General features: G+C 48.8%; 1 protein-coding gene across 1 annotated transcript in view; it reads right to left on the bottom strand.

Annotated features, from left to right (window-relative positions):
- Nucleotides 1-1,126: 1,126 nt before the first annotated feature.
- LOC144098303 (sodium-dependent multivitamin transporter-like) overlaps nucleotides 1,127-19,643 on the bottom strand; it is a 31,133-nt gene continuing 12,616 nt past the window's right edge. The window contains exons 5-8 of the mRNA XM_077630848.1: nucleotides 18,954-19,111; nucleotides 5,228-5,328; nucleotides 3,729-3,823; nucleotides 1,127-1,783 (exon numbers count right to left, since the gene is read on the bottom strand). Of these exons, the coding sequence (XP_077486974.1) occupies nucleotides 1,697-1,783; nucleotides 3,729-3,823; nucleotides 5,228-5,328; nucleotides 18,954-19,111 (441 nt within the window). The 3' untranslated portion in view covers nucleotides 1,127-1,696. The remainder of the gene's footprint in view (nucleotides 1,784-3,728; nucleotides 3,824-5,227; nucleotides 5,329-18,953; nucleotides 19,112-19,643) is intronic.

Consider the following 19,643-nt stretch of genomic DNA (forward strand, 5'->3'; position numbering starts at 1 on the left):
GCATGCGGACCAGTCCCTGGATTGCTATGTCGTTCTCATTACTGTAGCCGAGCGGAAGTCTGTAGACAAGAACCGTCCGCAAAGCGCTCTATCATGCATGTGACCTAGCACCCAGGGGCGGATTTATGGGTCACTGTTAGAGGAGGCTGTCCCGTTTGCTGCCATGCATTTCTTGGTCTCTTTTTTTTTGTCGAAAAATGGGGAAAATTTTTGGCCGGGGTGCGGAAAAAGACAGTGACTCCCCCGCCCTTGCGGGCAGCTCCTCAAAGAATAAATTTTTGCACCTGACCACCAATGGACCCCCTCCTCTAAAGCTGTGAAATGGAAACGGCTAAGGCTGCTATTCTGTACTAGAGTTCCTATACCAGCTATCACCACCACGTGTGTAGATATTGCATCTGCGACCGTCAATAACTTTTCCTATTTCTCTGGCCTCATAAACCTGTGAATTACTCAATCCTTCGTAGTCTCTTTTGAAGCACCCACGTAGCAAAGCGCACAATATTTATTTGAAAGGCGGGGACCGGACTTGGACAATCTTCCTCCTTGTGTGTAACAATTCTGTCGTCATACTGAAATCTCAGTACAGGTGGTGTACAGAAGCGGACATTCTGTACACCGTCAAGGGGCAAAAGTAAATCTATGCAGAACACGCATAGCGCCCGTAATAGTGCCTGTCATTCAGAACAGGCACTGGGCCAAATGATGCTAGGCATTATCCATGCAATGGAAATTTGCGTAAATTTGAATCCCTTGCAGTACCTGCAGTGCGGGTGCACAATTTCGTGCACCACAAATTTCAACATCGGTAGTGCGCTACACTCAAAGTACAGACAGCAAAGGCGTTGCTGTCCGCTTTTGCAGTACCACTGGCTCGCTGCGGGCTGTCTATCAAATGGAATAGTCAATGTCTATGACCACCTTCCAATACGAACATACAGGCTATAGGGAAAAAAAAGGTTATTAATTGATTTTGGATAACTAGGAGATTGATGGTGACAGTTTCCCTCTCACTTTCCATCCACTCGGTCCTAACATGCGTGCAGAAACAACAGATACGTATGCATAAAGAATGAAGACGTTGCGAAAAACGAGCTTTATTTGATACAATAACGCTTAGTGGAGATCGGTGCTTGCACTTTACTTCAGACGAGTGCACCTGGAAGTTCCCATTTATATTACAAACACCTTGCACATATATTCGTCTCGGGGGGCAGCGGTCACAGGTGCTGGCAGGTATGCCGGTGATCTTACCAAACTACCTAATGTGTATGTTGCCTATAGGCAGGCAGCATCTGGCGAACGAACGCCTGGGAGTGGTGTAGAAATCACTGGTGTCGTGCGTTTCTGCACGGCAGCCAGCACCATTGCTCCTACAAGGTTGTGCATGCGAAGCGCTCAATCAGTGCCACCTTCTAGTCAGCATTGAGCAGGCGTGAAAATGGGCGACATATTTCTTAGATTGTTTCTATTAGCCCGATCAGTCCACATGTGAACGCCGAAGGCGAAGATTGGAGTAACTAAAATAGTTGCAAAGCTTATAGACCGCAGTCGTCTCTTGGTGCACAAATGCGCCAATAATCTACATAGATGAATTCCTTATGGCCAAGGGTACTGAAACTCCGCATGCCCTACTGCATTTCACAGCTGTCGGCAGTCAAAAAGATGTCATGTAGTTTTTGCTGTGGACGACACATTAGCAGGCCCCGGCTTCTTCACCGCTTCTGGGGATGAGTGATATTGCTTCCTTACTAGTAGACATTTCTGGACTTCCATCTGAAACCTGTAAAATCCAGGAAGTTGACTGATTCTCAGCAGAACTTAAAAAAGAAAGCTCAATAGACTAGGCGCATTATACTATAATTTGGGTAAGAATGTCGCAGAGACACCACTGAGAAGCTACGACTGTAAAGGAAAAACAACAAAGAAATAACCGCATGAAAATGGCATAGGTTTGGATATCATAATCATGGTGAGCGAGTTGGAACTCGCAAGCGGATCGTGATCTGAGTCATGAGTGAGTTCGGACTCTCATTCAGAGATTGGTCCGAGTTGTGAACGATTCTGAACTCGCATTCCGAGTCATGTGTCCGGGCTCAGACTCAGATCATGGTCTGTGTTTTCTCGACGATGGTGTGCATTTAATTCTTTTTTCTCCTCGTTTGCTGACAGTGGAGGGGAGGAACAATTTGCTGCCTCGGCCAAGGAGGCTTGAGGGCGAGGCACCTGTGGGCGACCGAAGAAAAGGATTCTACGGAAGCAATGAAAACGGCGTTTTTGTCCTTTTCCGGCGTTTTTGACCCTCTCCCTTTGCTAGTTTACTCGGGTGCAGGTGCGGTAATTAGCCATGTGGGGATGTGTTGGAACCTTTGACTGAGTTCCACCATGTCACTGCGTGGGGGTGGTCCCTTGTCGCGTGTCTCAGACTGAAGGTTTATTTGCGCAACGAGATGTTGCGAAGAAAGCCAAGGAAAAAGCTGTACAAGCAACTTGAGATGTTCAATCTTGAGAGGTTGGCTCGGGGGCATGCCACTTGGGCGCTTCTATTAAGCCCATGTGTGTCTTGAGTCGAAACCACTGAGTGAGCCCAATTGAGTCGCGAGTTGATATGAGTGAGCTCAGATGGGTTGTGAGTCGAAGTGAGTTGTGAATTGTAATGAGCGGCTGACTCTAAATTAATCGTGAGTTGGAGTGAGTACAAATGAGTTGTGAGCCTAAATGAGCTCGATTTCTTGACTTGGGCCTGTGTGAATCTCCGTTTGAGTGTGTCCATAGGTTGAGCAAACTTTTGTGAGTGAGTCTAAGTAGGCACTTGCGATTTTGTCGAGGTATCTCGCATGGGAGGTACGCGAAGATGATGCGTGTTAATCAGCACGCAAGTTCTGTCGTACTTCACATTGTTTTTTTTAGCCAAACACGGGTTCAATTCTAGCCGTGGCAGTTGCATTTCGATGGAGGCGACATCGTAGAGGCCCGTGCACTGTGCGATGTCAGTGCATGTTAAAGAACCGCAGGTGCATAGTTGAAATTATCGAGAGCCCTTTACTACGGTGGCTCTCATAGCCTGAGTCGCTCTGGGACGTTAAACGCCGTACGCCACAGACCGTAAACCAAACAAAAGCAGCTCGCTTTCGGCTTCTCACTTCGGCGTCTCCGTTTACTGGATTGTTACGATAAAAAAAAGCTCGCTCAGGCTCTGCTGTGACCTGGTGTGACTAGTCAAGATATGAGCAATGGCAGTAAATACTACTATAACCCCAGCAAATTTTCTCTCGTATGAACTTTGTATCTCTCGTACTCGAAAACATCCAAAATTTACACAACAGTCAGACGGACCTATAGACAAGCTGCACAAACGAATTTCGTGAGTATATTTGCATGAATCTCAGTATTTCACTCAACCGTACTTCACAGCTTACAACCCGGACTCGGAGCAAAGCCTGCTATAATATGACCGCATTCCAAACTCAGTACCGCACCATATTGGGTGTGGTGGTGATGAGCATGAGGAAAGGAGAGACGCAAGAACTGTACCGAGGAGGATACTTGAACCACGCCGTGATAAAAATAGTGAAGGAAGTGATGAAATGGTGAAAGAATTGCCGTATTGGAGGGTTCCGGACTCATATCTACCATTGGGGGTTATTTAACGTGCAGCGACATCACAAAGCACATCTCCATTTTTGCATTTCGACAAAGGATTAAGGTCTAGGTTAAGAGATGCTTACCAGCGTCTTTCTAGAAAGAAGCCCAACTTGCGCCCAGACACAAAGGACTTGTTTGCTGGACAGCTGAAGGCTTTTGTCGACCTCTCTTCGCCCTCCTGGAAATTTAGCAAATACTCATCTGAGGATATAGACGTTCTTTTCATTATATCTTGCGCGCTTTCAATTGCATTGCGCTCATACGAGAAGAAAGCAAAAACACATCCGCACTAGGCGAAGCAGTAGGTCATTTATACAAAGAAACTGCTATTATTCAGGTGTGCGTAATAGCACAATTCCAACAGAGCGTTTTGTCATAGCTGCAGGGTATACACCTCTAGCGCCAGCCGCCAAAAGAGCATGCGCAAATGGCAGCTGATGGTAGCGGTGTCTGGTAACGCTATGCAGAAAGGCTCCTTTGAAGTATTTGTATAGCCGCAAGGGACGCCTAGCGCGCTGCCCAACTTGGAGGGCAGAAGCGACCGAAGCCGGTGGCATGTCCAACAGCCAAAGGACCTTGGCAATACCCAAGTGCAGCTGTCTCTATGAGTCGTCGCAGAATGTGCTACAGCTTTCCTGCAATGCACTGCCTGCTTGCACTTACACTCTCGACGACGAGGTAGACAGTTTTTTTGTTAGTGAGGATACATAGTGAAAAAAGTCGTTTGTGTCTGAATTCATGAGGCGAAGCTTTTCATGAAGCTTTGTACATTAAAATGCTCAGCAAGGAGAGAGGCGCTTCTGATCAGTTCGTTCACGCATAATATACAAATTAGGATTTAGGGAGGCAAAAGGAATATATATGGACGCCATCCATTCGTCATGGGTGGTGAAGACTCCTTATGAACTGAATCAGAATGTGCGCGTTAATTATAACGTTTCACACATTTGACGGCAAATATTTCAGTGATCGCAATACCTATATTTTTGAAGTTATAATTCTATAAATATTTCAGATAAGGCTGCTGTATTACTGGTAGTAATCCGACGGAAGTTATTATGACGTTATAAAGGCTGTGCTGCGTATTGTCTTGTGGTATGTTAAGGGTTTGTCAAAAGTCCCCAGGCCACACGGTCTGCATTTTAACAGAAGAGTCGGGAATTTGGGGCGTCTGTGAACCTCCTCACCAAGGTTCACAGGAGTGAGGATGAAACTTCACCACTCCCTCCAGATAGTTGGGGATTTGGGGGTGTCGTAAACGGCTCCCTACAAGGCAGAAAAGTGGACACTGGGGGCTGTGGTCTGAGGGCTCTTGACCATGGAGCCCTGTGCATATCTGTACCCTTGTAAAAATTATCAATGTATTTGTCGCGGTTGTTATAAAGACTTCTGGGATTAAACACAAACAATTATGCGAGGATATTCGCAATTTACACAAGTCTATTGAACTTCGGAGAAAGCTCAGCTCTGGGTAACACTGCATTTATACAAAAAACGTTGTCTGGCAGCAGTGAACTCTGCTGTTGGCTCAGTGCGCACCGCGAAAAGAGCTGCATGATGCAGGAGTGGCAGTGGTCCGTACCTGTGGCCAAGCTGACGACCAGCCCAGTAGCAATGGTAAATAGGACGCTGAACACGCTCATCCAGTTGGCGCTGATGCGGTAGAAGGGGAATACATCCAGCCTGCGAACAGAACACCTTTTATAAAACTGAAGTAAGGATTGAAGACTGCACACAGTAGGGCGCGTTCGAGCTCATTGTGTCCGTGACAGATAAAATGGCGACGTGCACCAACGTCCAGTGCAGAACCGCACTGCGTGGCATACGTGGTCATTACGGAAAGTGACGCCAGGCTTCGACAAAGAAGGTTACGCAACGCTTTCACCACCACGTACGATATGCAGACGACAGCTGTTATATGGCATCGTGCACAGACGTTGTGTAGCAGACTAGGTGAGCACACATCATGCAGATAAGGCATTGAGAATGACGCTCAGTCGACGATCGCCCACACACAAGAAACGGCTAAAGAGAGACGCCGTTGAAAGTTCGGAGTACTTTCTGTTGGTGTCCTAACCTACAGGTGGTGACTTATGCCTCTAGTGCTTTGTGATTGTTAAAGTGCGCCGAGACTGGCTCTCACTGAATGTCCTTGGCAGTCGACTTGGCAAACACAAGGTCGCTCTGCAACACAGCGCGTCTTAGTTGCCATTTTACAGCGTGGGTGGACATTTAATTATGACGGCGGAGTCCTCGATTGCGCGGGGCAGCTGCGAGGCAGCTGTGCCGACGTCAACGTAACGCCTCTGTCAGCCGACACAACTGAATGAGCGATTGGCATTGCTGTCCCTTTCAATTCTAGCATTTATTTTTGTTTCTGTTAGCGCGCTTCGATATAACTCCTGGTGGTGAGTGTTCCTTGCACAATGAGTTAACGTTCGCTGAAACGCCGTCTACTGCTTAGGCATGCCTTAAATACGTGACATGAAGGGTTTACTTCTCAATGCTGGTGTACGCTATTACATTATCTGGATATTTTTCTTCGCCATAAAATAGAATAAAAACTAAGCAATATGCCACAATCAAGAACTAAATTTGTCACTACCACTGCAATACAAAATGCGCATTTTATGACCTTCCATAAAATATGTTAGAAAATAGGTTTTGTTCATTTGTACACGTCGTTAGAAACACGCGACTGATGTAATTATTTATCCTCTCATCATGCTGTAGCAGAGGAAATGCATATCTGAAAGAGTTTAAAACATTACTTCACACGCATGGACATGCGTTGAAACGTCCGTAGTATAAGCATTAGGTAAACTGTCAAGAACAAAACCTATCAATTTCTTTTTGCGGTTGTACAGAAGCCGCACTTCATAGCCTATAGTTAAGCTCAAATTCTTAATGGGGTAATTTACAGTATCGGTGAATACGCGCGAAGGAAAGTTTAGCAGGGAAGGCACCTTAAAAGCAGCATTCATGCACAAATAATGACACAAAATGCGTGCTATGAACAGACTGAATAAAGGCGCAAGTTGCTATGGCTAATGATGGCAAAGTTCTGACCGAGTGAAATTGAAAGATTTAAAAATATATTGTCAATTACTGTACTTTTAACCGCGTTTTACCGGTTTTAACAAATGTATGTGTTATTGTTTTTTTTTTTGAAGCATGAAATGCTTTTAGCTCCCATTCTCGGCAAATTAAGGCGAACATCGTCCGTAAACCGCAGCGAACCCTAAGCCGAACTTTCCGAACTTATCCGAAAACTTCCGTACTCTTCCGTCAGAACGGTAGCCAGTAGAAAAAACTTCGTAACTGAACAGGATGCGAACCAGCGCCTGCGCCAACAGAGAAGCTCTGTTTTCCGATGTCCTCGTCGGCTATCGCCGGAGCCTCTCGCATGTTGTTGTTGGCCTCTGTGTACTAAGTGATAGTCATCCGCGCTGCATGTTGTAAATCGTCGTCTTCCTCTTCTTTCATCCGTTCGTGCTGGGAGGGGATGTAGTGCTGCCGTGCGTGGCTGCGCCATTGAGCGTGCTGCGTCAAGAGATCGAAAGGTTGCACAACGTCACCAATGGCAGCTTTTTGTAGCCGCACATTAAGGTGAGAAAAAGGCCAGGGCGGCCAAACGTGCCGCTGATGCCGATGAAGAGAGGGCGAGCACTATTGCGCGCCAAACAGTGAAAGGAGTGAGGGACGCTGAGTTGAGGGCGTTACCCATCACGAAAAGCAGAAGCGACTGAACGCGGCGGCATTCAAAGCTCCAAAAGAAGCGAAGCCAGCAGAACACACTGTTCAGTTACGAACAGCGTCTGATGGCAGATGCTGCTCAAGCAAGAAAAAGAGCTACAGGCAGATTATGCGCGCTTTAAGCGGGCGAGGTCAGGGGCATGTTCAGCAGTCAGTGACCCTGCCCATACTATAGTGTGCGCGTGTTCTTTTCGCGCTACCTTTCACCATTCATCAACAAAGCTACACTAAAACACGCAAACAACATGCAGTTTTTTTCTTCCATCGGTACGCAAAAATGTATTTCTATGCGGTCGGGCAGATGAGTTCAGTAAAAAGCATTGAAGCACAAGGGGACATGTACATGTGTGCTCCGTCCTCCGGATGCATACCAGCTGACTGACTAGCGAGGCACCGCGGTCTTTTTTTTCCCCGCGAATCTGTATCCCACAAACTTCGGCCATGACTGCACGATCGGCGTGGCTGCGCGAAATGTCCGAAGCAGGAAGATGGCCACCGCATAATAATAATAATAATAATAATAATAATAATAATAATAATAATAATAATAATAATAATAATAATAATAATAATAATAATAATATGGGATAACTGCGGCACCCGCATTGGAGGAATGCGTCAGCACTGACGCCTCCTCGACCCTCTTTGCCTGAATTAATTTCCTTTTGATTGTAAAACATTTTATTCGCCGGGAAGAGCTTGGCAAGAGGTCGCGTTAAGTGGTCGAGAGTACATAGCCCTCGACGACTTTGTCAGCCCACTCCACCGCCAAAACTTGCGTTCTGGGGTCAGAGCTAGCCAGCACGGTCTCCCACCGCTCGAGAGAAGGAGCTGTAACTAGATCACCCGGAGGTGGCTCTATTTTGCAGTCCCACAGGATGTGATCGTAGGTAGCACGTTGGCCACAGTGTTTGCAGTTTGGGTTGTAAAGATCTGGATAAATGTGCGCGAGGAGTGATGGGGTGCGTATCGATCTCGTCTGTAGACGACGCCACGTAACCTCTTGTTCTTTAGTAAGTCTTTTGTCTGGAGGGGGGAAAATTCTCCTCTCTAGTTTAAAATGATTGGTGAGATCATGATATGTGATCATTGAGTACTTCGTGAAATTCAGGGAGCCAGACTCATCCACTGCCCGGTCGACGAAACCTCGGGCTTTATTGTGGGCTGCCTCGTTCCCCGGATTCCCCGAATGGGCTGGGACCCATATCAATTCGGAATAATTTGGTGAGAATTTGGTTGCGTTAAGGATTCTAAGGGAGGTGTTTGTAATTCGCCCTTTAGCGAAATTATTGATACCCATTTTGGAATCGCTGAGGATGATGCTCCCTTGGGTATGTGCTAGGGCGAGGGCTATAGCCGCCTCCTCTGCCGTTTCAGAGGATTTCGTTTTGATTGTCGCCGAGACGATGTGGTCACCATTCTCGTTCACAACCACAACTGCAAAGGCATTGGTATTTTTGTATTCTGCCGCATCTACATAAAGTGTTGCAGCGCACTGTCTGTATTTCTTATGTAAGGCTTTGGCTCGTGCTTGTCTTCTACCCTCATTTTGTAAGGGGTGCATGTTTTTGGGGAGTGGTTTGATTAGTAGGGCCGTCCTATAGGCGCGGGGTAAGTCTACTTTAGCATCGTTATTCGTAGGTTGAAAGTTAATTCCGAGCCTGGTAAGAATACTCCTGCCAGTTCTGGAATTGGCTAATCGCGCTGTTTGAGCCATTAAATGGGCTTCTTTCAGTTCATTGTAGGTGTTATGTATTCCTAACCTCATAAGCCTTTCGGTTGAGGCATTTAGTGGGAGTCCTAACGCAGCCTTATAGGCCTGCCGTATCATGCTATCCAATTTGTCCTTTTCTGCTTTCGAAAATTTCAGATAAGGGGTGGCATAGAGTATCCTGCTCAGCGCAAAGGCCTGCACTAGGCGGCATAAATCTCTTTCCCTCACCCCTTGTCTGCGGTTAGCTATGCGGCGGAGTAATCGCGCCGTCGCTTCTACCGTGCGTTTTAGCTTAGTGAGTGTGTCAGTATTTTTTCCATTTGTTTGTAAATACAACCCCAGTATTCTCATGGTCTGTACCTCTTTGACAGATCGTCCATTAACATAGACGTTTATTTGCGGGGGGGATGTCGTGGTACGCCTACCTCTTTGTTTACGACGGATCACGAAGAGTTCAGATTTTTGCTCAGAACAAGTGAGGCCGGAATCCCATGCGCATGCCTCGATGATGTCCACTGCTGCTTGGAGTGTGTCTTCTATGTAGCCTTCGCATCCTTTGGTTACCCAAAGTGTGATGTCATCTGCATAGAACGTGTGATGTAGGTCTGGTATTTGTGCCAGTTTGGGGGGAATTGCAGCCTGGCCACCTCGCAGGCGCAGAAGAGTAGTAGTCCGGGCGCAAAGTCCCTCAGATTCCAACCTTGTGGTCGGCAGACGATTTTGTAGTCGTCGGTCGGTAAGCGCGGGAGAAGGGCTTTCTTGCTGAGTGCAAGTAGCTTCTTCCCGTTCTTTCGCGATGGAAAATCGGAATTAGACTTGTCTTGGCCGTGCCCCTGCGCAGGCTCGTCGTCGGTTGATGCGGGCCCTTTATTCTTCAGGCCTCGTTGTCGGTCGCGGTAGCGAAGAATGGTTTCCCATTTTCCGGCCTCGAGCTCCGACGGTGATATTTTCTCGCCTTCCACGGCGTACTCCATCTGTGCGGGTCCCTGGGCGCTCAGTTCCCGGCGGAGAGGTGACGAGCTAGGTCGAGCTCGATGGCTAGGCCGGCAGTCAGCCGGCAATATGCCCAGGTGTCCGTAGATTGGCAAAATCCGGCTGCAGCAGGCACTGGACAATGGCCCGGATGTCGTCCAAAATATTCGAGCCCGAAGGCTGACTCTTTCTGCCGAAAAGTGGCTTCGAGGCGGGAGCCCATGCGAGACACGTCAGCACAGCTCCGTGGATTCTGGGAGCGAATTAATTTCCATCATTGCACAGTTTCAGTTTTCAAACTTGGCGCCACGCTTCGTTTTCAAATTTGGCGCTACGCTTCGCTCCGTCCACACTTCCGGCTTTTCAAATTTGTCACGTTTTAGCTCCGCCTACCTCCGGTGTTTTCAAATTCGGGGCCACTTTTGCTCCGGCCTCGCCCACTTTTTGGACATTTTTGGCTCTAATTAATTAATTACCCCACATGCAACTCATGATTTCCCCTGCGAGATATTTTGATGCTCTATCAATGCAACCATTCTTTTTCTCATAACTCAATTCTTTCGACCTTACCGTGATGACAAGCTTGTGACGGTACGAAACCGCAAACATAGCCATACAATGCTTACGCATTAAAAACGAGCAGAACCAGCTTTCACAGGTGATCACGTAGTGATTAGGTGAAATGTGAGGTCTTTCGTGAGCAGACCAATTCATTTCGATAAGAATAAAACACTTGAATGGTTAGCGTTCTGAAGTGCCGTGTATATGTGCAGGGGTTTTGTCCCGTAATGTTCCTTGGTACCTCAGCTAGTTTTTTTTTAGGTGTTCACTAAAATTATGCCTTTGATTAAAATATGTTTGACTCCAAGCTTCGTAGAGGCAAGCCACAGAGTGACGAGAATCATCGCCACTCTCCTCACTAGCTCGTGCACTCTAGCGCGTGGCGCATGCCATCGTCGCGAGGAGAACACTGACGTGTGTATTCGTGCTCACGCCAGCTCTTCTCAGCCACGTCACTTGTACGAGATCACGCCATGGCAAGGGCGCTGCGCCCCGCGGTGTTCTGCCAGATGTGCGGCACCATTCTCGCTCATCTGTTGGAGTCCTGCGCCATGGAGACCCTACTCCGACTCGTGTGGAAGCTCTGCTGGAAGATCAGCGTCGTCATAAAGGCCAGTATTGCATTTTCGCTATGCCAGCGGGACAGCTGCTTAGCTTCCGCAGAGATGGATGTAGAAGTCGAGCGTTCGTCGCCGGCAGACAACTGTATGACCACGAAGGATGAGTCAACACCGCGAGCCAACGACCTGGGGCCCCGGGACAGGACTTTGGGGCCCGCCGCACAACAGCACAGCGAGCTGGCCGTCTGGAAGAACTACTACATCAAGGTGAGGACCCCAGTCGAACGCGAGGACAGGTGTGGAACGGTGCGCGAAAGCCCGGATGAGTGCCTAGCAGTCAACGAGGCCAGGAATACACGGCGACACCACTTCTCGTCAGCCAGACCGCTAGAGAGAGGCACGGATCTCCCCAAGGAATCCGGTGGTCCGATAAAACGGCTAACAACAGACACGTCTTACGCCGGTCCTTCCGAAGGCGGGGACGTCAGTGACTATGCGACCAAGCGCGACTGCACGAAAAACTCCTACTGAGCTTCATCGAGACTAAGGAACTTTGCTCCCATTCCAAGCGGATCAGGTGTGCAAGAGGAGAGATGCTTCACTGCCGCCAAAAGTCGAGAAGCCGTCTGGACCGCAAGCGGAGGCGGCGTGTGTTGCTCGCAAGGCGACGTCACTTGAGTCACGAACCAATAGGTGTCCGTCCAGTGGTCCAACCAAGCTTAAGGAACCAAAGGCGTCTTCCCGTCGCAGGAGCCGCGCGGGACTAAAGCCGAGACCTGTCGATGGTAAGGTCTCAGTGTTAAGTGCTGAAACGCAAGCACGGAGGCCAGTCGCTTCAGTGAAAACGCCTACTTCGAGCTCAGGCACTTCAAAACTAAACACTAAGTTGCCACGAAGAAGCAGTAGGAAAGTGGAAAGGAAGAACGACCGAGTACCAAATACTCATTCCGAAAGAAAGCCCGTACTGCGCCGGTCTTCTGAACAGCAGAGTCGTCCCGGCTTTATGCTGGTGGAAAAACGACAGCGTTCTTCAAGGTGTGAGTGCCTTCTGGAATCGCCTCCTCCACCAGCTAAATCGTCGAGGGCCGGATATTCAGGAAGACGGGCTAGCAACCAAAACAAGAAAGCAAACACTAGGTCCAGACCCCCATACCTCAACGTACAGAAATCATGCGAGTCCAGTGATGACGACGGTTCCGTAAATGAGCCGAGCACTAGGAGTGAAAAACCGCTGCGTCGAAGGCACCCAAAACGACGGGATGGGTCACAGGCTAGCGGATACCATTGGGTGAGCCGCGATACGGCGAATTTGCCAAGCAGTAACTCACGAAGCGTAGAAGCAAAGACCACACGTGGCACGGGATCACAACGGACAGTGCCGGGCGCCAAAACAACCGAGGCCAACAAACCGGGACCTGCGTCCGAGGCAGTACCGCGGAGGCGTTCTGACCAACGCGTTTGAAGAAAACTCAGACAACCACCTTACGGACCGACCACTAACGGCTTACTGGGAAATCTCAAAATAATTCTTCCGTTCTGCCGGGTGTGGTTGACAAACCTCGGTCTGGGACAAGTCAACCTTCTGCTCAGAAGCCTTTGGCGGTGCGCAAGGATACCGAGAAACACGAAGACTGTTCACAGCCATCGAGCACTTTCAGGGTCACCCTTCTCGCTTCTAGCATGCCGAGCTGCTCCACGTCCGAGTGTTCGACAAGCCTCGATGCACAGGCTCACAAAGCTATTGTCACCATTGTGAGAAAACAATGCCAGCGCAGCCGGAATTCGAAGTATTCGAAGCTCGTGCAGGAATCCTGGGAGCAGTGGTGTAAGGAGCGTGAAAAGACTTTCCGAAACGATCCCGTAAACTCTACAGCCTTAAATTCTTTGGCTAATGGCAGGGAAGCTTCACTGGCTACAACGAAGGAAGCCACCGGGTCTTCGCTCGCTTCCGCTGCTTCCATGGCGACCTGTGCTTCGGGAACCGGTGGACTGGCTCGTGCCGTCAACGATAAGCTCCCCAAAAAGCCTGTTGCAAGCACGTATTGCGGCATCAACCCAGCGAACCTTGATGCGGCCGTGCCCAGAGATTGCCTCCTGCAGCTACTCTGGAACCCTCTCCTCCTGTAGCTGACCCGTGTCCCAGTCGTTCAGCTGCTTCGAAGCGCTGCCCTATAGCTGCTTCGTGGCCGTGTCCTGCAGATGCTGGACGGTCCTCTCACGAAGCTGCTTCGGACTGCATGGCGTCAGCCAGAAGAACAGGAGCATTGCATTCGTCAAGAACAATGAAGTGGCGGTTATCCTGGACCTTTTCGGTCGTCATGGCCCATGATTCTGGCCCTTTTGCCGAAAGTTACACTAAGAGAAGGAAGAGGAGTGGTCATTGAGCGGTGTCACTCATGTCGCATGGAAGGAGATGCTTTATAGTACCAGTGTTTCTGCATTTTCGGACGTTCTTTATACTGAGGAGAAAACGCAGCGCTATCGGTTAATTAAGCACTCTGTTCAGCAACCTTGTTTAATGAGTACTCCTTCACTACGAAAGGTGCACGCAAAGTTCGAAAAAACATTAGTACAGTGCGCTGTTCGTGGATGCCAGTGAGTTCAGGAAGGACGTGCAGAGGCAGTTATCGGAGAAGTGAGCGAGAGGGTCGGGCTTCAGGTGGGAAAATGGCGACCAAGGCTTAAGAGTTTAAACATTTGTTTGGGAATAAACAAGAGTTTTTCTACACGAAGAGAGCTTGCATAGTATGCCGCCACCATACGGCAGGCCTCATTCACACAGCCTGTTTTTTCCTTGCTACGTCGCGCCGGCAGCTGACGGAGGGGGGCGTTTGGGAAACGGCTACTCCCCGAAATCGGGCGGCCGGCGCCGCTGGGCCCTGCTCTACGTTTCCGTCGAGCGGGGGCGACAGAGCCCCGCCCCACGGAGAACGCGCAAGTCACAGCGCGAGCTCGCCTCACGTGACCCACGGTTTACTTGCAGTGAGCGAGAGATGGCGCTGGCGAGCGTCGCGGCTTCTGCGGCGGCGGTGACGCGCGGGTGCGTGGGTGCGCGGGCACCATGCGGGCGAGAAGAAAAAAGTTTTTCTCTCTCTCTCGTGTGAGCACATCCTCTCTCTCGCCCTATCTGCCTCCTCTTTCTGCCTCCTCTTTCTGCCTCTTTGCCTTCCTCATAGAGACGCATCGCCTTTTCCTTGCTTAACCCTAGCTTGAGCGCCTGTTCTAACGTTTTTACCAAATCCATACTTTCTGCCGTCGAGAGATCGGAAAAATCCGAGACAAAACAAGAAAAGAAACAAGGAAATGAATCCTGGCATAGGCTCGCCACCCATGTTTGTCACGGATCTCCCCGGAGATCACTCGGACCGAAAGAATGAACTAGGCGACAGGTGTAACCACACAGACGCACATTTAATACACCCTACGTGACACAAACACTAACACACAAAACTAACAAAACTTACACAAAACACAAAGACTATCAATACACACGACCCGGGAACACTGCTACTAGCGTCTACTACTAAGTCGGCGTTCGTGCTCATGGTTGGTTCGGTGCGGATGTGGCGTTGCATGGGTCCAGTAGCCGGCGTCGAGGTGGCGTTCGACGTGCTCAGGCTGGCGCCGCTGGCGTCGTTGCTGGCGGTGTCGTTGGCTGCGCCGTACAAGCTCTTGGCCCAAGCGCCAGTGGAGGTGATGCCGGTGTTGTTGGCATTGGGGGCACCACCCGGATGGCTGGCAACAGTGCTGGAGACACACCTGGCCGTAGCAGGTGGTAGCGTCCTCCGTTGACTCCCCGGAACGGGCTCAGGAACGGCTGGAAGTGCACGGTGTGAACCCGTAGAACTCGAGCTCACCGGAGCAGTAGCCGGCGTTGCTCTCTTCCAGCCAAAGCGTCCCTGACCAGCTAGAGCCTCCGCTTCTCCGTTTTTCCCCCGTGCCTCGCTCTCCCTCGCGCTTTTATAGCATTGGCGTTAGTCCATGTGATGGTGATGACGATGATGATGTCCTGAGGCTGAAGTAACGTCAGTCGGCATAATCTTTGTCGTCGTCCTCTTCTTCTCTTCTCCACCAATCATCTCTTCCCACCTCACCGAATACTTAATCTTCTTGATTCTTCGGTTATCCCACGTCATCCTTATAGCCATCCTCGTCGTCTTCATCAAACCTCTCTCTTTCATACTCCTATTTCTCTCTATTATATGTGACAAAGCGATCATTTTACTATAGCATTAATCAGTGCTGCTAGCGAGGGGCCACGTTAGGAACACTCGAGCGTGGTGGAGATGCTGGAGATTATTAAGGCAGAGGGAATTATAGTCCTTGATAGCCTTTTGAAAAACAAAGCCTATCTATACACAACAAAAAAAAGGCCGGCACCGTCTGGACGACGTCGAAGTAACGAGCGTTAGCTGTTTGGTTTACTAGACGAAGAAGGGAAAAAGAACCCGCAGCTCGTATCGAGAAACGGAATTTAGCACCCTTTGAAACGGGGTGGACTGCCACCGTGCTTGGTTAGGCGTCCACGCACGCCGCCTAGCGCCATCTGTGAGAGAAATTACGATGCACGTCTACCTGTTGATCATTACACCTCCTCAAGATATGTCCCAAACGGAATTTGCTTCGCTTGGGGGTCAAGGTGGGCCTAGAATTCGGCTTGTGTTGCGATATGGTAAGGCTTCAATTAGTAATTGCATGTATACAATTTATACCTATTAATTAATTGTGGTTTTATTTTTATTTTTATACCACAATTCATAGGGTTCTATTTGCCTACAAATTCGGTTCACAAATGTCCCCAGATGGGTGCGCCTTGTTGTCGGAGCGCATATATATATATATATATATATATATATATATATATATATATATATATATATATATATATATATATATATATATATATATATATATATATATATATATATATATATATATATATATATATATATATATATATATAGCCCGTAATGGGACAGTTTTGCTACCCGTTATAGGGTATTTGTTGGTGAAGGGGGAAATCGATGGGAGGGCACAACCAATTTTCATGGCCGCCATCTTGGATTCGAGAAACCCAAACTATGCCAACATTTCGTCCCCTGACGACATAATCACATAGTTCCACCTCTATCCACCATATTGGACCGTGACGTCGTCATTGGCACGTGGTAGGTGGTTGTTTCTACAATGCAATTGCAGATGGCGCTAGAAGCCTCAATGCGAGATGTGCTGTTGTCTAGTTGCTGCCGCAGATGGCACTGTGATCTCAGTGTGGTAGCAGACCCCACTAAATCTCAAAACGTGATGAGTACGGGCTAACGCTCCTAAAAAAACAGCAGTTGCTAACCATGAGCCATGGCTTGCCCGGTCATGGATTGCTCCGCTTCCTAGTCATGACAGGAAATGAAATCAGCTTTTAAATGCTTGTCTAACTTGTATCCGAAGTGGGGCGTATGTCGGAGGATATGCTCCGTTCTTTCGAGCTGGGCGTGCTCCAAGCACGCCGCCTGAGGTAAACACGGTCAGCTGCATGGTTAATTGCAGACATCTCTTTTTAGGTGTGTGCGCTCCTGGGCGAAGCTATTCTTAAACCGCAGTCACGAAGCCGGCCAAGACCACAGCGGAAGTTAAAGCCGCCCAATGGTTAATCGGGAGCGAAGGCAATGTCGACCATGGTTAATCCCTTCGGTCACGGTGTCACCATGTGTTTACATAACTTGCTTTGTGTGAGTTTCGGTTGGTGTTGGGTAATAACAGGCTGCGATGAATGCATTTGGAACCTTTTACAAACCCCGTGGTATCATATTAAGCCAGGCATGTGAAATGGGCGCACAAAACTTCTTTCATATGGAGGCCTCTGCGTTTTACGTAAGCGCTGATATGGTTACGGATAGTGCCTGTTTTTGTTTGTTTGTTTTTGTTAGGAATGCTTCAGCGCTTTAAACTGCTTAAAGCTAGCTTAACTGTTTCACCAAAAATTATGTGGAGTCACGTTGTGGGCGTAAGAAGAAGCGGCAGAAATTGTCATCAGACCCGCCGTCGTGGCTCTGTGGTTAGGGTGCTCGGCTACTGAGCCGGAGTTCCCGGGTTCCAACCCGACCGCGGCGGCCGCGCTTTCACAGAGGCGAAAAGCTAAGGCGTCCATGTGCTGTGTGATGCCAATGCACGTTAAAGATCTCCAGGTGGTCGAAATTATTCCGGAGCCCTCCACAAGGCTCTGCTTTCTCTCTATCTTCTTTCCCTCCCACATTCCTCCCTTTCCTTACGGCGCGGTTCGGGTGTCCACCGAGATGTGAGACAATTACTGCGCCATTTCGCTTCCTCAGAAACCAATTTTAAAACCAAAAACCAATTGGTAAAGGTTGATTTCTTTTTCGTGCAATCATGGCGTGTTTCTAAAAATAAACCTGAAGATGTGCAAGCTTTCTACCTACTGGGTAATATCTGGTGAGTGAAAGGGTTACATTGAGCTCATGCGAGCATTTCAGGGTCAGTTGAACAGCACCTACTTTCGAGCGCGGAATAACCGCCATCATAAAATGCTTAATACGCTGGAGATCTATGATGCATGCTTTAGTGCAAACGACTGGTTATTCGAGTTTACGTTACACGTGTCGACTGAGCAGAATTATCGGAAGTTGATTATACTGTTTAGTAATCCCAGTCGCAGCAGTTTTACTGGCGGAAGGCTGAACGTGCTGCTTAAAAATTTAAACCAGAATAACCCATCTTCCAGTAATTAGCGGAAGCATTACACCGTTTTTTTCTGTATACGTTTTTGGTGCGACTCAAACAGCGCTCTTTTGATTAACCATTTTGCAACTGCGGCAACGCAGCGTGTGAAAACGCAGCTTCTGACGAAAAGTGTCTGAACGCCGACATTCATAGAGAGCTGAATAATGACATGTACGGCGCAGCAAACTCGTAGACAATTAAAGGTAGCAAATTGAGAGGCTCGTGGGGGCATACGCATTAAAGAAGCCGGCAGTCATCGAAACCAAGGGAAGTAGAGGGGAATTCCATTATTCTTATGTTTCCTCAGTGGGGAAAATTAGCTATGTAATTATCTTAGAAGATAATTTAACACAGGGCAGAAGAAAAGACAACTACACGCCGCCGATGGGAGCCGAACCGAAGACCTCTGCATTAGGCGTGTAGCGTTCTCCCAAATGACCAACGGCGGCTGTCTGTGCTGCTTTTGGGTGAATTTTGATTCGCTTGCCTATTAACCTTGACAGCCCTTCTGCCGACCATCGCGGCGGACGTGGATCGTCTTGTGATTAAGTGACCGAACAAGGTGGGCGGCGTGGGAGCCGTCTTGTTCAATATACATATATGGCCTTCAAAGCTGCCAGAGATGCGCGCGGATGTTCGATAGTCAAATAGGTGTGCGTGCTGCGGAGTGTAACCGTCGTCGACTAAAAAAACTTAAATAGCAACGCGCACTTTCCCTGTGCAAAATTTTCAGTCTTCATACGTTCCACCTTGCTGCTATAAAGAGAAAAAGCAGGAGCACACTGCATACTTTTCCTTCCGCCGCTGACTTCTAACGGTATGAAAGTCATTGGGCCGGTTTCATCAGCTGCGACGACAGGAATTTCTTTGGCTCCCACCAACTCAAAACGGACTGTGAGCACTTCACGCGCGCCTGCTCTTCGGAGTAGCGCCGGTCGCTTATGGATGCGCCCCCCCCCCTGTCCGCATCTTCAACGTCCTGACTAAGGGAGCATGCGACGTATACGCACCTGACGTGGCGCAATGCGCTGGTGGATACTGCCGTGACGTTGGCCAGACAGCCGTCGATGCTCACATCCATCCTGGGCGGCTCGATGCCGGAAAAGCTCCGGCCCACGGAGTGCCACAGCAGCAGCGCCAGTGACACCAGTGTCGAACTAGCAGCACCCTGGAGGCAGCGCGCAAGCAGGATCATCACTGAGGGATAAACGTTGAAGCAGGATCCACATACGTTGAACTGTTGATGTTGCACGCATGCGGTTTCGGCTAGTTTAGAGGGGAGCCCGCAATCGATCAGTAAAATACCATTGCTGGTACTACAACTTTCATCACACCTGCGCCCATTGATGCCCCGCGGCTATAAATCTCGTTTAAAAAAAAGCTTTCGTTAGGTAGTAATTATTCACTAGCATGCACCATTCGGGACTCCCCTTTATACGTTGACCAAATCGTATTGCATGTCGAGTCACTCGCTGAAAACCCCCCGTGCTGTTCAGACAATTCTGTAACCAGAGCCGCAACGTTATTAGACCCTGAAACTACCAAAACACGTCTGAGGCTCGACCGGTTTCTGCAGTGACCGCCAGTAGCGATATACTGTGCTGTGCGAATACATTTGGACGGAAACGATTCTTGTTGTCGTCTCCGCAACGCTGAAGCGCCAGATGATTTCAACAGTATGGTGACTCAGATAACAAGCT

The sequence above is a fragment of the Amblyomma americanum genome, chromosome 1, assembly GCF_052857255.1.
Source record: "Amblyomma americanum isolate KBUSLIRL-KWMA chromosome 1, ASM5285725v1, whole genome shotgun sequence".
NCBI lineage: Eukaryota > Metazoa > Arthropoda > Arachnida > Ixodida > Ixodidae > Amblyomma > Amblyomma americanum.